At 43.0% G+C, this 14,084-nt stretch overlaps 3 protein-coding genes across 3 annotated transcripts; all 3 read left to right on the plus strand.

The window, feature by feature from the left end:
• The first annotated feature begins 1,381 nt into the window (after positions 1-1,381).
• LOC115688260 (RING-H2 finger protein ATL74-like) lies at positions 1,382-2,008 on the plus strand. Its single transcript, XM_030614024.2, has one exon. It carries the CDS (start codon positions 1,382-1,384, stop codon positions 2,006-2,008), a length of 627 nt encoding a protein of 208 aa, XP_030469884.1.
• Positions 2,009-4,557: 2,549 nt separating this feature from the next.
• On the plus strand, positions 4,558-6,197 carry LOC115688229 (UDP-glycosyltransferase 90A1-like). Its single transcript, XM_030613992.2, has one exon. It carries the CDS (start codon positions 4,595-4,597, stop codon positions 6,026-6,028), a length of 1,434 nt encoding a protein of 477 aa, XP_030469852.1. The 5' UTR covers positions 4,558-4,594; the 3' UTR covers positions 6,029-6,197.
• Positions 6,198-9,192: 2,995 nt separating this feature from the next.
• LOC115688259 (wall-associated receptor kinase 5-like) lies at positions 9,193-14,052 on the plus strand. The gene is made up of 9 exons (XM_056313670.1): positions 9,193-9,575; positions 11,141-11,745; positions 11,858-11,908; positions 12,009-12,119; positions 12,208-12,321; positions 12,527-12,745; positions 12,840-12,955; positions 13,290-13,550; positions 13,641-14,052. The coding sequence occupies exons 1-9, from the start codon at positions 9,355-9,357 to the stop codon at positions 13,884-13,886; spliced, it is 1,944 nt and encodes a 647-aa protein (XP_056169645.1). The 5' UTR covers positions 9,193-9,354; the 3' UTR covers positions 13,887-14,052.
• The last annotated feature ends 32 nt before the right edge of the window (positions 14,053-14,084 follow it).

Genomic DNA, 14,084 nt, shown 5'->3' on the forward strand with positions numbered 1-14,084 from the left:
TCATATCTAAAAAGATTTTATTTCTTGGGTACAAAAACGCACCCGATTTTCTCGGCTATCGGATCAAACGTACCCTGCACGAGACGCGCATGATCTCAAAGACCGAAAGGCCGACACATGTTGGGTGCACTAAAAACTATGGCTCCGTTCGTTTCACGGAAAAAAAACTTCCGGGAAAACGTTTTCCGAATTTTCCGGTGTTCTTTTCATGGAAAAAAACTTCCTACGGAAAACATTTTCCTTCCTACGGATAAAATACCTTCACTTTTGAGGAAATGACTTCCTCTTTCTCAAAAAAGGAAAATATTTTCCTCCTCCTTCTTCTTTCACCATTTATTTTCAATATTTTCTTTTTCTTTTTTTTTTTGCTCCTCCTTCTTCTCCCTCAACCGGTCGTCAGCCACGGCAGCGGCCGGCAACCGGCCTCAAGCGAGCTCGAGCCTCGCCACAGGTCGACGAGGCTCGAGCTCACCAGATTCCAGCGAGGCCGGCGAGCTGGGCGAGGCTCGAGCCTCGTCCGAGGTCACTAGACGTCGGTGAGGCTTTGGCGACCTCGGCCGAGCTCGGCCTCGCCGGATCAGGCGAGGCAGAGCCTCGTCACAGGCCGGTCGCCGCCGTGGCCGGCGACCTACTGGAGAAGAAGAAGAAGGAAAAAGAAGAAAAAGAAAATTATTTTTTTAAAAAAAAAGTAAAATTAAAAATTATTAAAAGTATTGCAAGGAGGAAAATCTTTTCCATACTAAACAACGGAAAATATTTTCCGAGATTTTTTCAGATTTCAGCTGAATACAGGAAAATTGTGTCATTTTCCAGGAAAATGACTTCCTGGAAAATATTTTCCAGAAACGTAACATTTTCCGCGAAACAAACGGAGCCTACAACTCCAATATTTTTCTCACTCCTCGTGTCATATTCCTTTTAACCTCTCTCTTTTGCCTTTAAAGAAAAAGGAAAAAAAAAAGCACCAAAAAACCAAAATTTATTCAGTGAGCTTAGTACACGTTCTAAAACGAATCCGAACCGTTAAATCTACTAGGACTCGCGTGGTAACCACCATTTTCAGTGTTACAGATTCGATTTACCATATATCATGTAATCATGTAATAATTTCTCAAAATGATTAATTTACTATATCATTCTTTTTCCTGCATAGAGATTTTGTTTTTCGTTACCAACTCCACTACACCATAAACCATTATTAAATTCATCCCATTCCTCAATATGTCAAACATTAGGTTGGCTAGCTCCTCGTCGTTCGGTTTTGTCTCTAATATAACGAAGAACCACTCTTGAGGAAACATGCTCCAAGTCTCTCATCCTCTCTTTTCATCATAACTCATTGCTCAATTCTTGCGGATTCCAGGAACGAGATTGCCCTGAAATGACGGTCCTCGTACTAATAATCCTCCTGTTCGCGGGTATTGTGATCCTGGTCTTGTTCCATGTGTGCATAATCGAGTGGGGCTTCAGAGCGAGCGGACTCCACCGTGCCGGTCAAGCTGCCAACGATGCTCTTGCTGATCGAGCCGGGGCGGGGAACACGAGCATGTCCATCGACGATGTAGAGAAGCTTCCCTGCTTTGACTTCGAGGCCAAACATTACGATCAAGACCACGAGGGGACAATCACCATGACCATTGCTGCTAGTCCTGTGAGCTGTGTGGTCTGTTTGGAGGAGTTCAAGATCGGCGACAAGTGCCGGCTATTGCCGATCTGCAGGCACAGCTTCCACGCGGAGTGCGTAGATGCTTGGCTCTTGAAGATGGCCAGTTGCCCGATTTGCCGGAGCCGTGCCAATTCTAGCCGATCGCTAGATGAGGGAAGCAGTAGCGGGTGCGGGCCTGGTGGCAGTAGTCATTTCAACGACGATGTTAGCACGGGAATCGCAGGGAGTCAGATGGACTCGAGTGATGTTAGCAGGAGTGAATCAAGAGAGAGAGGAGATCAAATTGGTGATGTGAGAGTAGAGATTGAAGATCTCCAAACAATACCACAGCCTAATGTGTGAAAGTTTTCATTTCAGGTATAAATCATAGAGCTGCACATGATGATAGAACCGATTTGAGGCTTTTCTCACTGCTCATAAGAAACCGATTCTTCGTGATTTTGGCCTTTTACCCCAACAGATGTTATCGTTTAAATCTTGAGCAAAAAATTCAATTTCGATAGATCGTAATGCCCTCAGCCCATTGTGAATTGTTCCTGCAATCTTATTCTTCGGACCGATGTCTCTTGGTGGTTCCTATAGCACGTGTTCTGCTATTAGTGGATCTATTTTTGCGGTGGTTTTATTGGTTTGTGTAGAGGACGATATGTTATCGGACTCAATTGGTCCCATAAAAGTTTGCTGAACTTTGTACTCTTTTTCTGTCCAGCACTATGGCTGATAACTTTCTGAGATGTCCAACAAATTTACAACCGTTATGTTAAATAGGCGTAATTTATTATTTAAATATTCTACTAGTCCCGATCATACATAAATGCATCTATAAGATGAAAGGTCATGCCCTATTCTATGACTGGATGTCACGTTTTATGTGCATCTATTACATCACGAGGCGAGCCCTTGTGGGATTTTTCTTTTTTCCTTTCAACGGCGATGGTCTTCGTTGCAATAATGCTTTACAAATGAAGCGGACTGGTGAAGTTTAGTAATTGAGTTCATTCTCAAAACATCTTTCCATCTTTATTCTTTCTTCTCGTATCAAGACATCATAGTCTATTTACTCATAGTAATGTTAAGTAGTGTCAAAGAATGTTAGGGCCCGTTCGGCTCAACAAACACCTCCTCCAAAATCTATGATTTTTCTTCAACAGTGTCGTGCAACGGTGACATTCTGTTCCAAGATGATTACAGCATCTGCCGCATTATGTTTCGATGCACTCGGCTATCTCTTGCAGATAATGTTTCGAAATTGAATATCGAGTGACTTAAATTACGAGAAATTAAGCCAACACGAACTGATGGGAGGAGTTCCTCCGTTGGCATGCATGGCGTGGGGTGTGTGGTATCATTTTGCATTATGTTTCCCGGCGATGGATACAAAATAACCCTAAGGAAGCATTTGTACCAAGTATCTTCACAAACCCGTTGCCCCCACCAACGTAGTGCAGTTGGCCGTGTGGCTGTCCCTTCCCTAAATTGTGTGATCACAGGTCACATTCACCCACATCATGTTCTTTCTTTCCAAAACTAGCCAAAAGATGGCCCGAGTATCTTTGCAAACCGATCGCGCCACCGGGCGAAGTGCTATTTCGATCCCAACCACGTGGTGTGAGTTCGAATCCCGCAACTCGTGTTGCGCCTCAGAGCTCCGGAATGTACTCGATGGGGGAGCTTTTACGAATACACTACATCTGATATTTGCACTGACTCGTCTGTTCTATCAGCATCATGATGAACCAAACTTCTCGATATATCTGTTTACCAAACCCTAATGACCTCCTCTTCCTCATCAACTTTCGGGAGTCCCATGAAACGTAACGCGTCGTCCAACATCATGACCCATGTGTACGCACTGCATGTGCTGTGTGCCTTTCTTTTCTTGTTTTTTGTTTTTTTATCGCCGTCCTAGATTTTAACGATCCAAGCGACAACAAGAGCCCACTAGGAAAGGGCTGAAGTCCGCATGCGATACGTGAGGTCTTAGAGTTACCAGCGCAGAGAGACAAACTCGCTTCGCAGAAAAGGATGGAAGATGGCGCCCTCTGCTTTTCGGGTGTAGAGAGTTTTGGCTGTATCAAATTGGCGAACGCGACAGGTACTGCGTTTCCAAATGGTTTTAAGCCACACAGTAAGTAGTGGCAGCCACGACAAAGAGCTAACTCCATGTGGCAAAACTTCCTCTAGGCCTTGTCTTGATCTTGTAATTGCATGTTGCATGGACATCCTTAATAGATATATTTAAGCTCGGAACGAAAGGTCCTCTATGAATAGAGATTTCCATCTATGAGAAAGGATAGGAATATAAAAGGGCAGGAATGAGTATGATTAGCAAGCCAGGAGAAGTGACTTTGTGACGGAAGGCAAGACTAGACTCGGCAACTTTTTGTAAGAAGAAAGTTTGATGTGGAAACAGTATTGTAGGAGTCTATATTGAGTAGTGGACTACTGCATCTGTCAAATAATTCATACCCATAATTATAAAACATCAAATTTCATTCGCAATAAATTATCAAACATGATTAGGCTATGGATTAGTTACCATGCCGTTTTATTTTTTGTTTGTTTCCCATTTCCATCATCGGATTCTTGTTGATTATATAAGTGACCTTAAAGGTAAGAAAAAGGGTAAGACAATTGCAATTCATGCATCACTCAAATGGATGGAGATTCGTACCGATCTTGCATCGAATCCGCCTAATTGGAGGTCTATTAAACATTTAACTGGACGGGTATAAATCGAGAGTGCGCATACATTAGTCTTGATTTACCTATTTGGCAAAAAGATGCGCAACCAAATTACAGAAAGAAAAAAGGAAGTACTGTATTATTTGTATTGACTCACCTAACTTTATAATTCAATTAAGGAAGCTCTATACTCTATATAAAGAACTTGCACATGCACCTCTATGTTCCACACACGCACCAAAAATGGGTTCGCTATCTTCCGATGCTCCCATACACGTCGTCCTCTTCCCCTTCATGTCCAAAGGCCACACCATCCCCATCCTCGACCTTGCCCGACACCTCCTCCTCCGCCGCCTCGCTGCCACCATCACCGTCTTCACCACCCCCTCCAACCTTCCCTTCGTCTCCCGCCACCTCGCTGGCACCTCTGCCTCCGCTGTCGCCCTCCCCTTCCCGGGTGATATCCCAGGCCTCCCCTCCGGCGTCGAGAGCACCGACGCACTCCCTTCCATGTCCCTCTTTCCCGCCTTTGCCAACGCTGCAGCGCTCATGCAGCCGAGCCTTGAGGCTGAGCTCCAGAGGCTGCACCCGCGGCCTACCTTCATGGTCTCGGACGGGTTTCTGTGGTGGACCCTCGAGTCGGCCTCCAAGTTCGGCATCCCTCGCCTGGTGTTCTATGGCATGAGCAACTACGCCATGGCAGTCTCCTACGCCTCCACCATCGAGAACCACCTCCGCGGGCCCATGGCAGAGGACGAGCCCTTCACCGTGAACGCTTTCCCGTGGATCAAGCTCACCAAGAACGACTTCGAGCGTCACTTCTCCCAGCCGATGACGGAGGAGAACCCCTATTTGGAGTTCATCATGAAGGTTGCGGTAGCGATGGGGAAGAGCAATGGCCTAGTCGTCAACAGCTTCCAAGAGCTCGAGCCGGCCTTCCTCGAGTACTGGAACCGCGAGTGTGTGCCGAGGGCTTGGTGCGTCGGGCCTCTGCTCCCGCTCGAGCGGCCGGTGGCGTGTGACCCTCAACTGCAGACCACGTGGGCGCAGTGGCTGGACAGGAAGCGAGCTGGGGGCGAACGCGTCCTGTACGCGGCGTTCGGGTCACAGGCAGAGATTCCAGCGGCACAGATGCGAGAGATCGCGCTCGGTTTAGAGAGCTCCGGCACGAGCTTCTTGTGGGTGGTCAAGAAGAGAGAGTCGGAGATCATCGCCGACGTCGATGGTGGGTTCGAAGACAGGGTTAGTGGGAGAGGGATGGTTGTGAGAGAGTGGGTCGGCCAGCGAGACATCCTCATGCACGAGAGCGTCCACGGGTTCCTGAGCCACTGCGGGTGGAACTCGGTGCTGGAGAGCGTGTGGGCTGGGGTGCCGATCCTGGCATGGCCGATGATGGCGGAGCAGCCGCTGAACGCGAGGATGGTCGCGGAGGAGATAGGAGTGGGGCTGAGGGTGGAGGCGGCGGACGGGACGGCAAGGGGGTTCGTGAGGGGGGAAGGGTTGGCGAAGGCCGTGAGGGAGTTGATGGAGGGGGAGAAGGGAGAGGCAGCGAGGAAGAAGGCGAAGGAGGTGGCGGAGATGGCGAGGAAGGCGGCGGAGGAGGGCGGCTCGTCGTGGACGGCGTTGGAGGCCCTGGTGGAGGAGATTTCCAGGAAGAGGAAGGACCACACAGGCTGAGCTGACGAAGATCAGGACAACAAAAAACCGTCTGATATATTCGAGAGAAGTTCAATTATCATCTGTCACTTTTGCTTTTGAGATAGACAAGACAAGTTCCTTATCAAAAATCAGCCATTGGATCATTAATCACTTGTATGCATGTTAGTGAGAGATTTCATTTCATAAATGCTTGTAAAAAATATTTTGCATTGTGCATCTTACGTAAAACTTATTTAGGTGTTTCTTTTTTGTTTCTAACTATGAAAGTGGGAAACTTTGTCCTCTATTGAAAAATGGGTTAATACCATGAAAAACCTTAAACCGGTATATCTGTAATAAATTTATCCCAAATTAATTTTTTTCACCACTAAAAATCCCATACTGGTACACTTGTGATAAATGTACCTTTCATTAGTTTGCGTTAAATTTTATCGTCAAATTGTTGAGTTGGATTAGTCATGGACACGGGCCGGTTTTGGCTCGGAACCGACCCAGAACCGGCCCGGTCAAACCCGGGCCCGGCCCGTTGACCGGGCCCGCGGTTCGGAACCGGAACTGTTCCAAATTATTTTTTTAAAAAAAATAATGAATACTTTTTTTAAAAAAATTCATTATTTAAATTTTTTTTAATAAAAAAAATTGAACTCTAATTGCCATGCATCGTAAGTGGATTGATCTCCAATTACAATGCTTGGCTTGAGTGTATTGAACTCTAATTACAAGCTTGGCTTGGGTTTTATAAACAACCCTTTGATGGTCTCTTCATTCTCATTCGATGTGGGACTCTCGACTTGCCTTGAACACCTTCAATGTGAGACTCTTGGCTTGTCTTCATGCAAATGCCAAGAGTCCCACATCGAATGGAATGAAGAGACCATCAAAGGGGTTGTTATAAAACCCAAGCCAAACCATTAAGCATGTGAAGTTGTACGCCTTTGTGGCTACGATTCTTTGCTAGTTAAGAGCAAATGGTTCCATTGGACGCCTAGAACTAGGACCAATGGTCCGGTTCCTGGTTTATGATTTCCGGTCCAGGTTCCTAGTTCTAAAATTAAAGGATCGGTCTTACGGTTCGGTTCCGGTTCCGACCGGAACCGATCATCCCTATAATTTTCATTTTGATTATAATTTATATTGAATAATTCATTATTTCATATTTTTATAATTCATTATTTTTATTTCATAATTTATTTTTTAATTTTTAAATTAAACGGAACCGGCGGTTCAGTTCACACATGACCACGAACCGAACCGCGGTTCCGAACCGTGGCCATGACTAAGTTGGATGATACGTGACAGTTAACGGATATATCAGTTTGGAGTTTTACCTTCCGTTTTTCACGAGTATACCAGTTTGTGGTTTTCGTGATACTAATTCAATTTAACGGAAACTAACGAAAGGTAAATTTGTCACAAATGTACCAATTTGGGGTCTTCGGTGGTCAAAAAATCAGTTTTGGGTAAATTTATCATACATGTACCGATTTGGGATTTTTGATAGTATTAACCTTATTGAAAATACTGGACTAGTCCAGTTCAAATACGTAGCAATGTACGATCATTTAAGGATTTTATTGACAATAAGATAGTCAATATTACCCTTGATTAAGGAACATCATATAAGGATAATTAATCTCTAATAGGGTCCTTAAATTTTTCGATCATTGAGGTGAGTTAATAAGGTTAGAAAAGTTATGATAAAGTTTAAGTTGTGTACAATTTCTTATGTAAAGTTATGAACGTTAAGATATTCAAAATTACAAGACCTTGAGAAAAGGAAAAATAGAGAATATATGTTAGTGTAAAGAAACTTTTACTCAAGTAATTTCACGAGAAAATTGTCCAAAAAGTCCTAAACCTATTATTTTTTTGTCAATTCAATCATAAACATTTTAATTGTGTTAATTGAGTCCTAAGCCTTTTTATATTTTGTCAATTGAGTCCTAAACCTTTTTATGTTTTGCCAATTGAGTCTATCCGGCTAATTTTATTCGAAAATCGCTGACGTGGACGCCAGCCATCCTATGTGGCATGGCCAACGCTAACGTGAACAAATTTTAATAATGTTTCATTATTTTTTTCGAATTACTTTTTTTTCTTTTCTCTCTCTTTCTTTTTTACCTTCCCTTCTTCCGACCGGCCAAAGGTGAGGGCCAGAGAGTTCGACCTCCCCGGCCTTTGGCGAAGCTTGCCCCCGTCGGCCACTGGCAAGGTAAGAGGCAGGCGAGGCTCGACCTCGTCATTGTTGGGCGATGGTGAGCCTCGCTAGTGGCTGGCGGGGCGAGCTTCACCAAAGGGAGGCAAGGTCGACCTCGCCGGCCTTCGTCTTTGGCCAGTCGCCTAAGCTCGCGATCGGCTAGAGAAAGAAGGGAAAAAATTCAAAAAAAATTTGAAAAAAAATATTATTAAAAATTGTCCACGTCAGCGTTGACAATCATGTCACGTAGGACGGCCAGTGTCTACGCCAGCATTTTCTGACCAAAATTGACCGAATGGACTCAATTGACAAAATGTGAAATGACCTAGGAATCAATTGACACAATTAAAAGATTTAGGACTGAATTGGCAAAAGTGCAATAACTTTAGAACATTTTAAACAATTTTCCCGCAGTTTCATCCTCACTTGATTTGAGAATTATGACGGTTCAATCTCTCAAATCGACCGTGTATAAAGCAAGTTGTGTACACTAGCGTTGTATGCTACAAGTACGGTTGATACAAGTTACTGCATGTAAGGGGTCGTTACCAACTTGTCCTTTAGAAGGATTCCTACAAAATTACAATGATTTGGGATAATTAATAATTATAAATACCATCACTTACCACGATTTGAGGCATGCTATATTAGATTAGGTACTTTTCAATAATTATATTTTTTTACGATAAAAAATAATAATTAGATATTTTTCTGAATTATCAGTGATTAGTAATTTCTCCAATGGATGGTAGGTAACATGGGTAACTTTACACGCATAACAGTTAGAATTTATGTTCTATTGGTAACTCGGCCATGTGACTAATGAGCTTCCAAAACTAAAAAAATAAAATAAGAAACTATAATTTATACCTTCAGTCACACAAGATTAGGAATTTTTCCATAATGAAAAATGGCCAATTAACTACGAATAAATCTTATTACTAGTAGCCGTCTCGCTATTGTCTAGACTTTATGCCGAGGTAATTATCGTTGTTGAAATATCCCACGTTGATGTTCTGCCCCTTTCGCGTGTGCCCTCGCCAATTTGCCGGAAAGCAGGGGGCGATACTGAACCAGAATGCCACCAGGAAAAGAAAAAAGTTTCAAGAGGAAGCTACATATAGAAGCCTTCAAATAACTGCCCGCAATGAACATTGTTGCTCATTCCTTGCTGTATCTTCCAGTAATTGTCGACAATAAATCGATGTACTACTCTCGCGGTGGCACGCCATGTTCGGCACAAGATGTTTGCTTTCATGGGTTTTCAAAGCCACCCAGGGGTCATATAAATGTTCGCGAATTTCTTTACCGCGAATCACGTATCTTGGAGAGAAAAGTTCTGTGCCGGGGTAAAGGCATTGTCTGCTTGTAAGCTTTTTTGAGTTAGAAGATCGGCGACAGTTCATTTTCTGTCGAGAGTCATGCTGGCTTCGAAGTTCGATGTTCCAATCCTACACGGGAATCTATAGTGTGAGGAGTGTCATGATTCTCTGTGCGTCTAAAAAGTTCTCTCGTTTGCAATGCTTAAAACAACTTATCCTAATTGTAGTTATTTTTCCTTGAAGTCTCCCTTTCGAGGTCGGACTTCTGGCTCGTTGACGATACTAGATGATGAAAGCTGATCCTGCAATTGAAAGTGAAAATGCTTAGAACAAACCGAAAGGTTGCTGCAGAAGGGAATTTTAACAGATGACAGTAACTTTGGAAATGGTAAAATTTTCACTTCGATAGCCTTAGCTGGATCATTGGCATTTACTGTCTTTAGCTTGGATATGCTGAGGTTTGTTGCTGCCAAAAAGGTTAGAAGTCATTTACCGAGTAAAATACTATTGAGGGGTAAACTCAAAGTAACAATGCGGCTGAAAGACAGTTCATTAAGGTAGAAACTAGGAATAGAAGTTGTCCAAGACAGAGTAATTACATGGACAAGTCAAGTTTTTCGTTAAAGGTCATATGAGATTACATGCTTAATGTTACAGATGGAAGGTCCTAATTGGCTGACAATCAATTCTTAGCAGTTGGCACATTGCTTAATCACCCCCTTTTCTATTTACCCTTGTGGTATGGCCAGATCTGTGAACTTGGCATATGCTTTTGGAGAATTTCTAGGTGTGTGAGAGAAACCATGGGACAAATTTTGCTAATTAGAGACATCACGATCTTTTATTTTCAGGGAGAAAATAACAGAGTTTTCAGGGAGAAAATAACAGAGAGTGATAGACATTATTACCTATATTTCTAGCATCGGCCGGCAAGCGCTTCGTTTCTTCCATCCAAGATGAATGCCCTGCATTTTGGCATTATTCATGCATAAAGACGGACAATCCTTCCAAACTCACCCGCTTCGTGTAGGCCGAGAACTAAAACCGAGCAATAAATGACAAAGAGAACGCAGGCTTCTGTTTCTGCAGAAAACATGTACTACAAAAATCGTACTAGAAAAATCCTCCAACTGTTTAATGTTTAGCGGGAATTTCCAATGCAACAATATTTTAGTCTCTCTCTGTCTATATCTGTACCCTTGCATGACATATTGTTTGAACTGCTATATCTCTCATGGCAAAACTTTGATATATGAAATTTTCCAAACTCAACACCCTCTGCGCTGAATCCAATTGTACCAGATTTTCAATCTCCTCTGAGTAATTCATTACTTTGCTATTCAAAAGATTTGAAGTCCATATTTATATTGATCAATCGCTCTCCACTTGAATGTCGGAGATTTTTCTCCAGATCAAGTCTACTCTCCAACAATTCCTAAGCCCTCTCAAGTGTTGCAACTTAACTATGGTTTAATGTTTATGTTGATCAGTCTTTTTGTTCAGTGTCTTTTTTGTTGAAGTTATGGATGATCTGGTCGCATGCTTTATATTAAGGCATGAGACTGAGTCTCGGAATCCACTCTATATGATTGCTTTCTTCATCTTGATAAGTACTGCAGAATTTGTAGCTTCTCAGTCTCCAGGGGCGCAATGTGTTCTCGATCTCACTTCTAGTCCGACCCCCTCAAATTATTCAAGCTGTGAACTGGGGAACTGGGGAGGCTTCTTGGAAAAGAACTGCTGCGGAGCCGCATTTGATAGGTATCTTTATGCACTGGGGCTCCGAGCTAACCAGACCAAACAGATATACTTAAATTCTGGCGAGCAAAATGATTGTTTGACTTCAATGGAGAGATTCAAGGGAGATGTTTTTGGGTGCGGGATTGAGAAGCTGACGAGTGGGGGCGGCAGCTGTTCTGACTTTAATGTTACTGATGTCAACAGTAAGATGGGAGAGAACTTGAAAAGGTTCAGTGAAAACTGTAATTTTGGGAGTTCTGATGGAGAACAGGACCGAACATGTCATTCCTGCACGGAGACCTGGGAAGAGATGAGATCGATGCACCCTGCAGCCACCGAAAGTGAATCTGTGGCAAACAATACGGACATTTGTAGGTTTGCCATTCTTGTGTCGTTAACGAGCACGAGAACTGAAGACTCCAGTTATGTCCAAAAAATTTACAGGTGCCTCGGGGAGCAAACTAGCAGCAGCAGCAGTATGTAATATTGCTTATGCAATTGGTGAACAGAATAGCTTTGATTGATTAGATAGTTATTTTTGCCTTGAGGCAGAAAAATCATATCCTAAATCGTCTCTGTCTTGAGCAGAAAATGAAAATAAAGAGCGGCAAAATTGGAAGCCCAAACTTATTAAAATAGGTAACTTTTCGTGTCTCACATGGCAGTTCAATTTTCATAGATGCATGTCGGAATAGTTCTATCTGAATATATTGTTCCTCAAGAGTTGCGCATTAAGCAGGTATGTGGGTTTTAATCAGTGTCCTCATCGTGGCTATGGTCGCTTTTATCATTTCCATCATCATTCGGTCAAAACGACGCCGTAAACCAAATTCAGAGCCAAAAAGAGCTGGTATATAAGGATGTTTCCAGAACCTACATTAGACTCATAGTTAAAGCTTTCTTTAGTTTGTTACTCACGGCCTTCTTCTTGTCGACAGCATTCAAGGATGTGCTTCTCAAGGGACCTAGTTGTCCGAAGGTTCCAATTAAAGTAGTATATACAGCCACAAACAACCTACAGGAGTCCAATTTCATAGGTCAAGGAATTGCTGGTGAGCGTTTTTATACAACAGCAGTACTTGGCACTCAAAATTACTGTGCTAGAGAATAGGTGACTGCAGAGACTAGACTAATATTTTTTGCTATAACAATATAGCATGCTTCCTCTATGTCATTTTCAGATGGACAGTTGCATGTTATGATTCCTTTGTCTCATGTATAATCTCATGATACTGGTTGTGATATGAAAACTGTAAGGGAGGGTGTACAAGGGCATAATGCCAAACAACCAGCATGTTGCTATAAAGCATATCATCAGCGATGTGAATGTGGAAACTGTTGTGAGAGAGGTCACAAGCTTATCGCATGTTCGGCATCCGAGTCTGGTTTCGCTGCTGGGCTGCTGTGTAAATGAAGATGAGTGTTTTCTTGTCTATGAGCTCTGTCCAAATGGGAACCTTTCCGAGTGGCTTTTTGGTAAATGTGCCACCACTTTGATGCTAAATTCTGATCCATTTTCCATTATACCCTCAAACTGTAAAAAGCTGATCGCCAAGTGAATGCACAACAGGAAAGGACAGGGTTCTCTCTTGGATCCAGAGGCTTGAAATTGCCATTGATTGTGCAAGAGGTCTTATCTTTCTCCACACATATCCAGAAGGATGCATTGTCCACCGTGATATCAAGGTCAGCGGCAAAATTTACTTCTCTTACCTATAAAATCTACGAGGACATGTAGACTCCTCTAATATTTTCCAGCATCTTAAGCTGAAACATTAGCAGAGTTTCGAATCATCTAGCCCAATCAGAGTTATACCTCACTCTTTTTCTTCTTATATACATCCCATTACTCTTCTTATGCGCATCCAAGTCTCACCCTGCAAGTCTGATAGGCCTGAATGGAAATCTTAGAAAATGATAGGACTCTAGCAGTACGAGTTTGTTTAAAGATATGTGCATCCAACATTAAAATTCAGGGCATCTTGCTTCAATCACCAGAGCTCAATCATCTCTCTTGCAGCCGACAAACATTCTCCTAGGACCGAATTTTGAAGCCAAACTTTCAGATTTCGGACTATCTAAGGTGATTGATCTAGGCGAAGCTTATGTCAGCTCAGAGGTGAGGGGGACCTTTGGCTACCTTGATCCCGAGTACCAAAACAACCGCCAGGTGAATTCATCCGGTGACGTTTACAGCTTCGGGATAGTGTTGCTGCAAATCCTCTCGGGGAAGAAAGTTATCAATTTGAACCAGAAAATACCAACGCCGTTGGATAAAATGGTGACTCACTGCCTTTGTGCCTTCGTTACACGATGAATTTAGCTCAGCAAGTTTCCTGATAAGTAATTGTTTGATGCTTTTGCTCTCCAGGCAAAAGCCCTTATTAGAGGCGGCAGCATCACAGACTTTGCGGACCCCAAGTTCGAGGGCGAATACTCTGCAGAAGCATTTATTATTACACTTCAGCTGGCACTCTCATGCACTGGACTGAAGCAACAAAGGCCATCCATGGAGCAAGTTGCCGTAAAGTTGGTGGAAGCCCTAGAAATATCAACCAAAGCAAAAGCTTCTTCTCCTGAACTGACCCCTGAATGGCTTTCAAGTTCAACAGAATGACGGAGAAGTCCTTGCATGTTTTGACTGTTTTCCGAAGGATCAGCAGATAACGTTTTTGTTAACTAATTCCAATAAGGGATACCCTTCATCCGTTTGACTGACATATATACATCCTTGTATAGATTTTTACAATCAGGGTACATGTTACCAAACTTTTTTTTCTCAAGAGTCTTAGTCACTCTCACTGAAACTAGTGTC

The sequence above is a fragment of the Syzygium oleosum genome, unplaced genomic scaffold (assembly GCF_021117445.2).
Source record: "Syzygium oleosum isolate NSW1041296 unplaced genomic scaffold, Sole_v2.1 Sole_v2.08, whole genome shotgun sequence".
Taxonomy (NCBI): Eukaryota; Viridiplantae; Streptophyta; class Magnoliopsida; order Myrtales; family Myrtaceae; genus Syzygium; species Syzygium oleosum.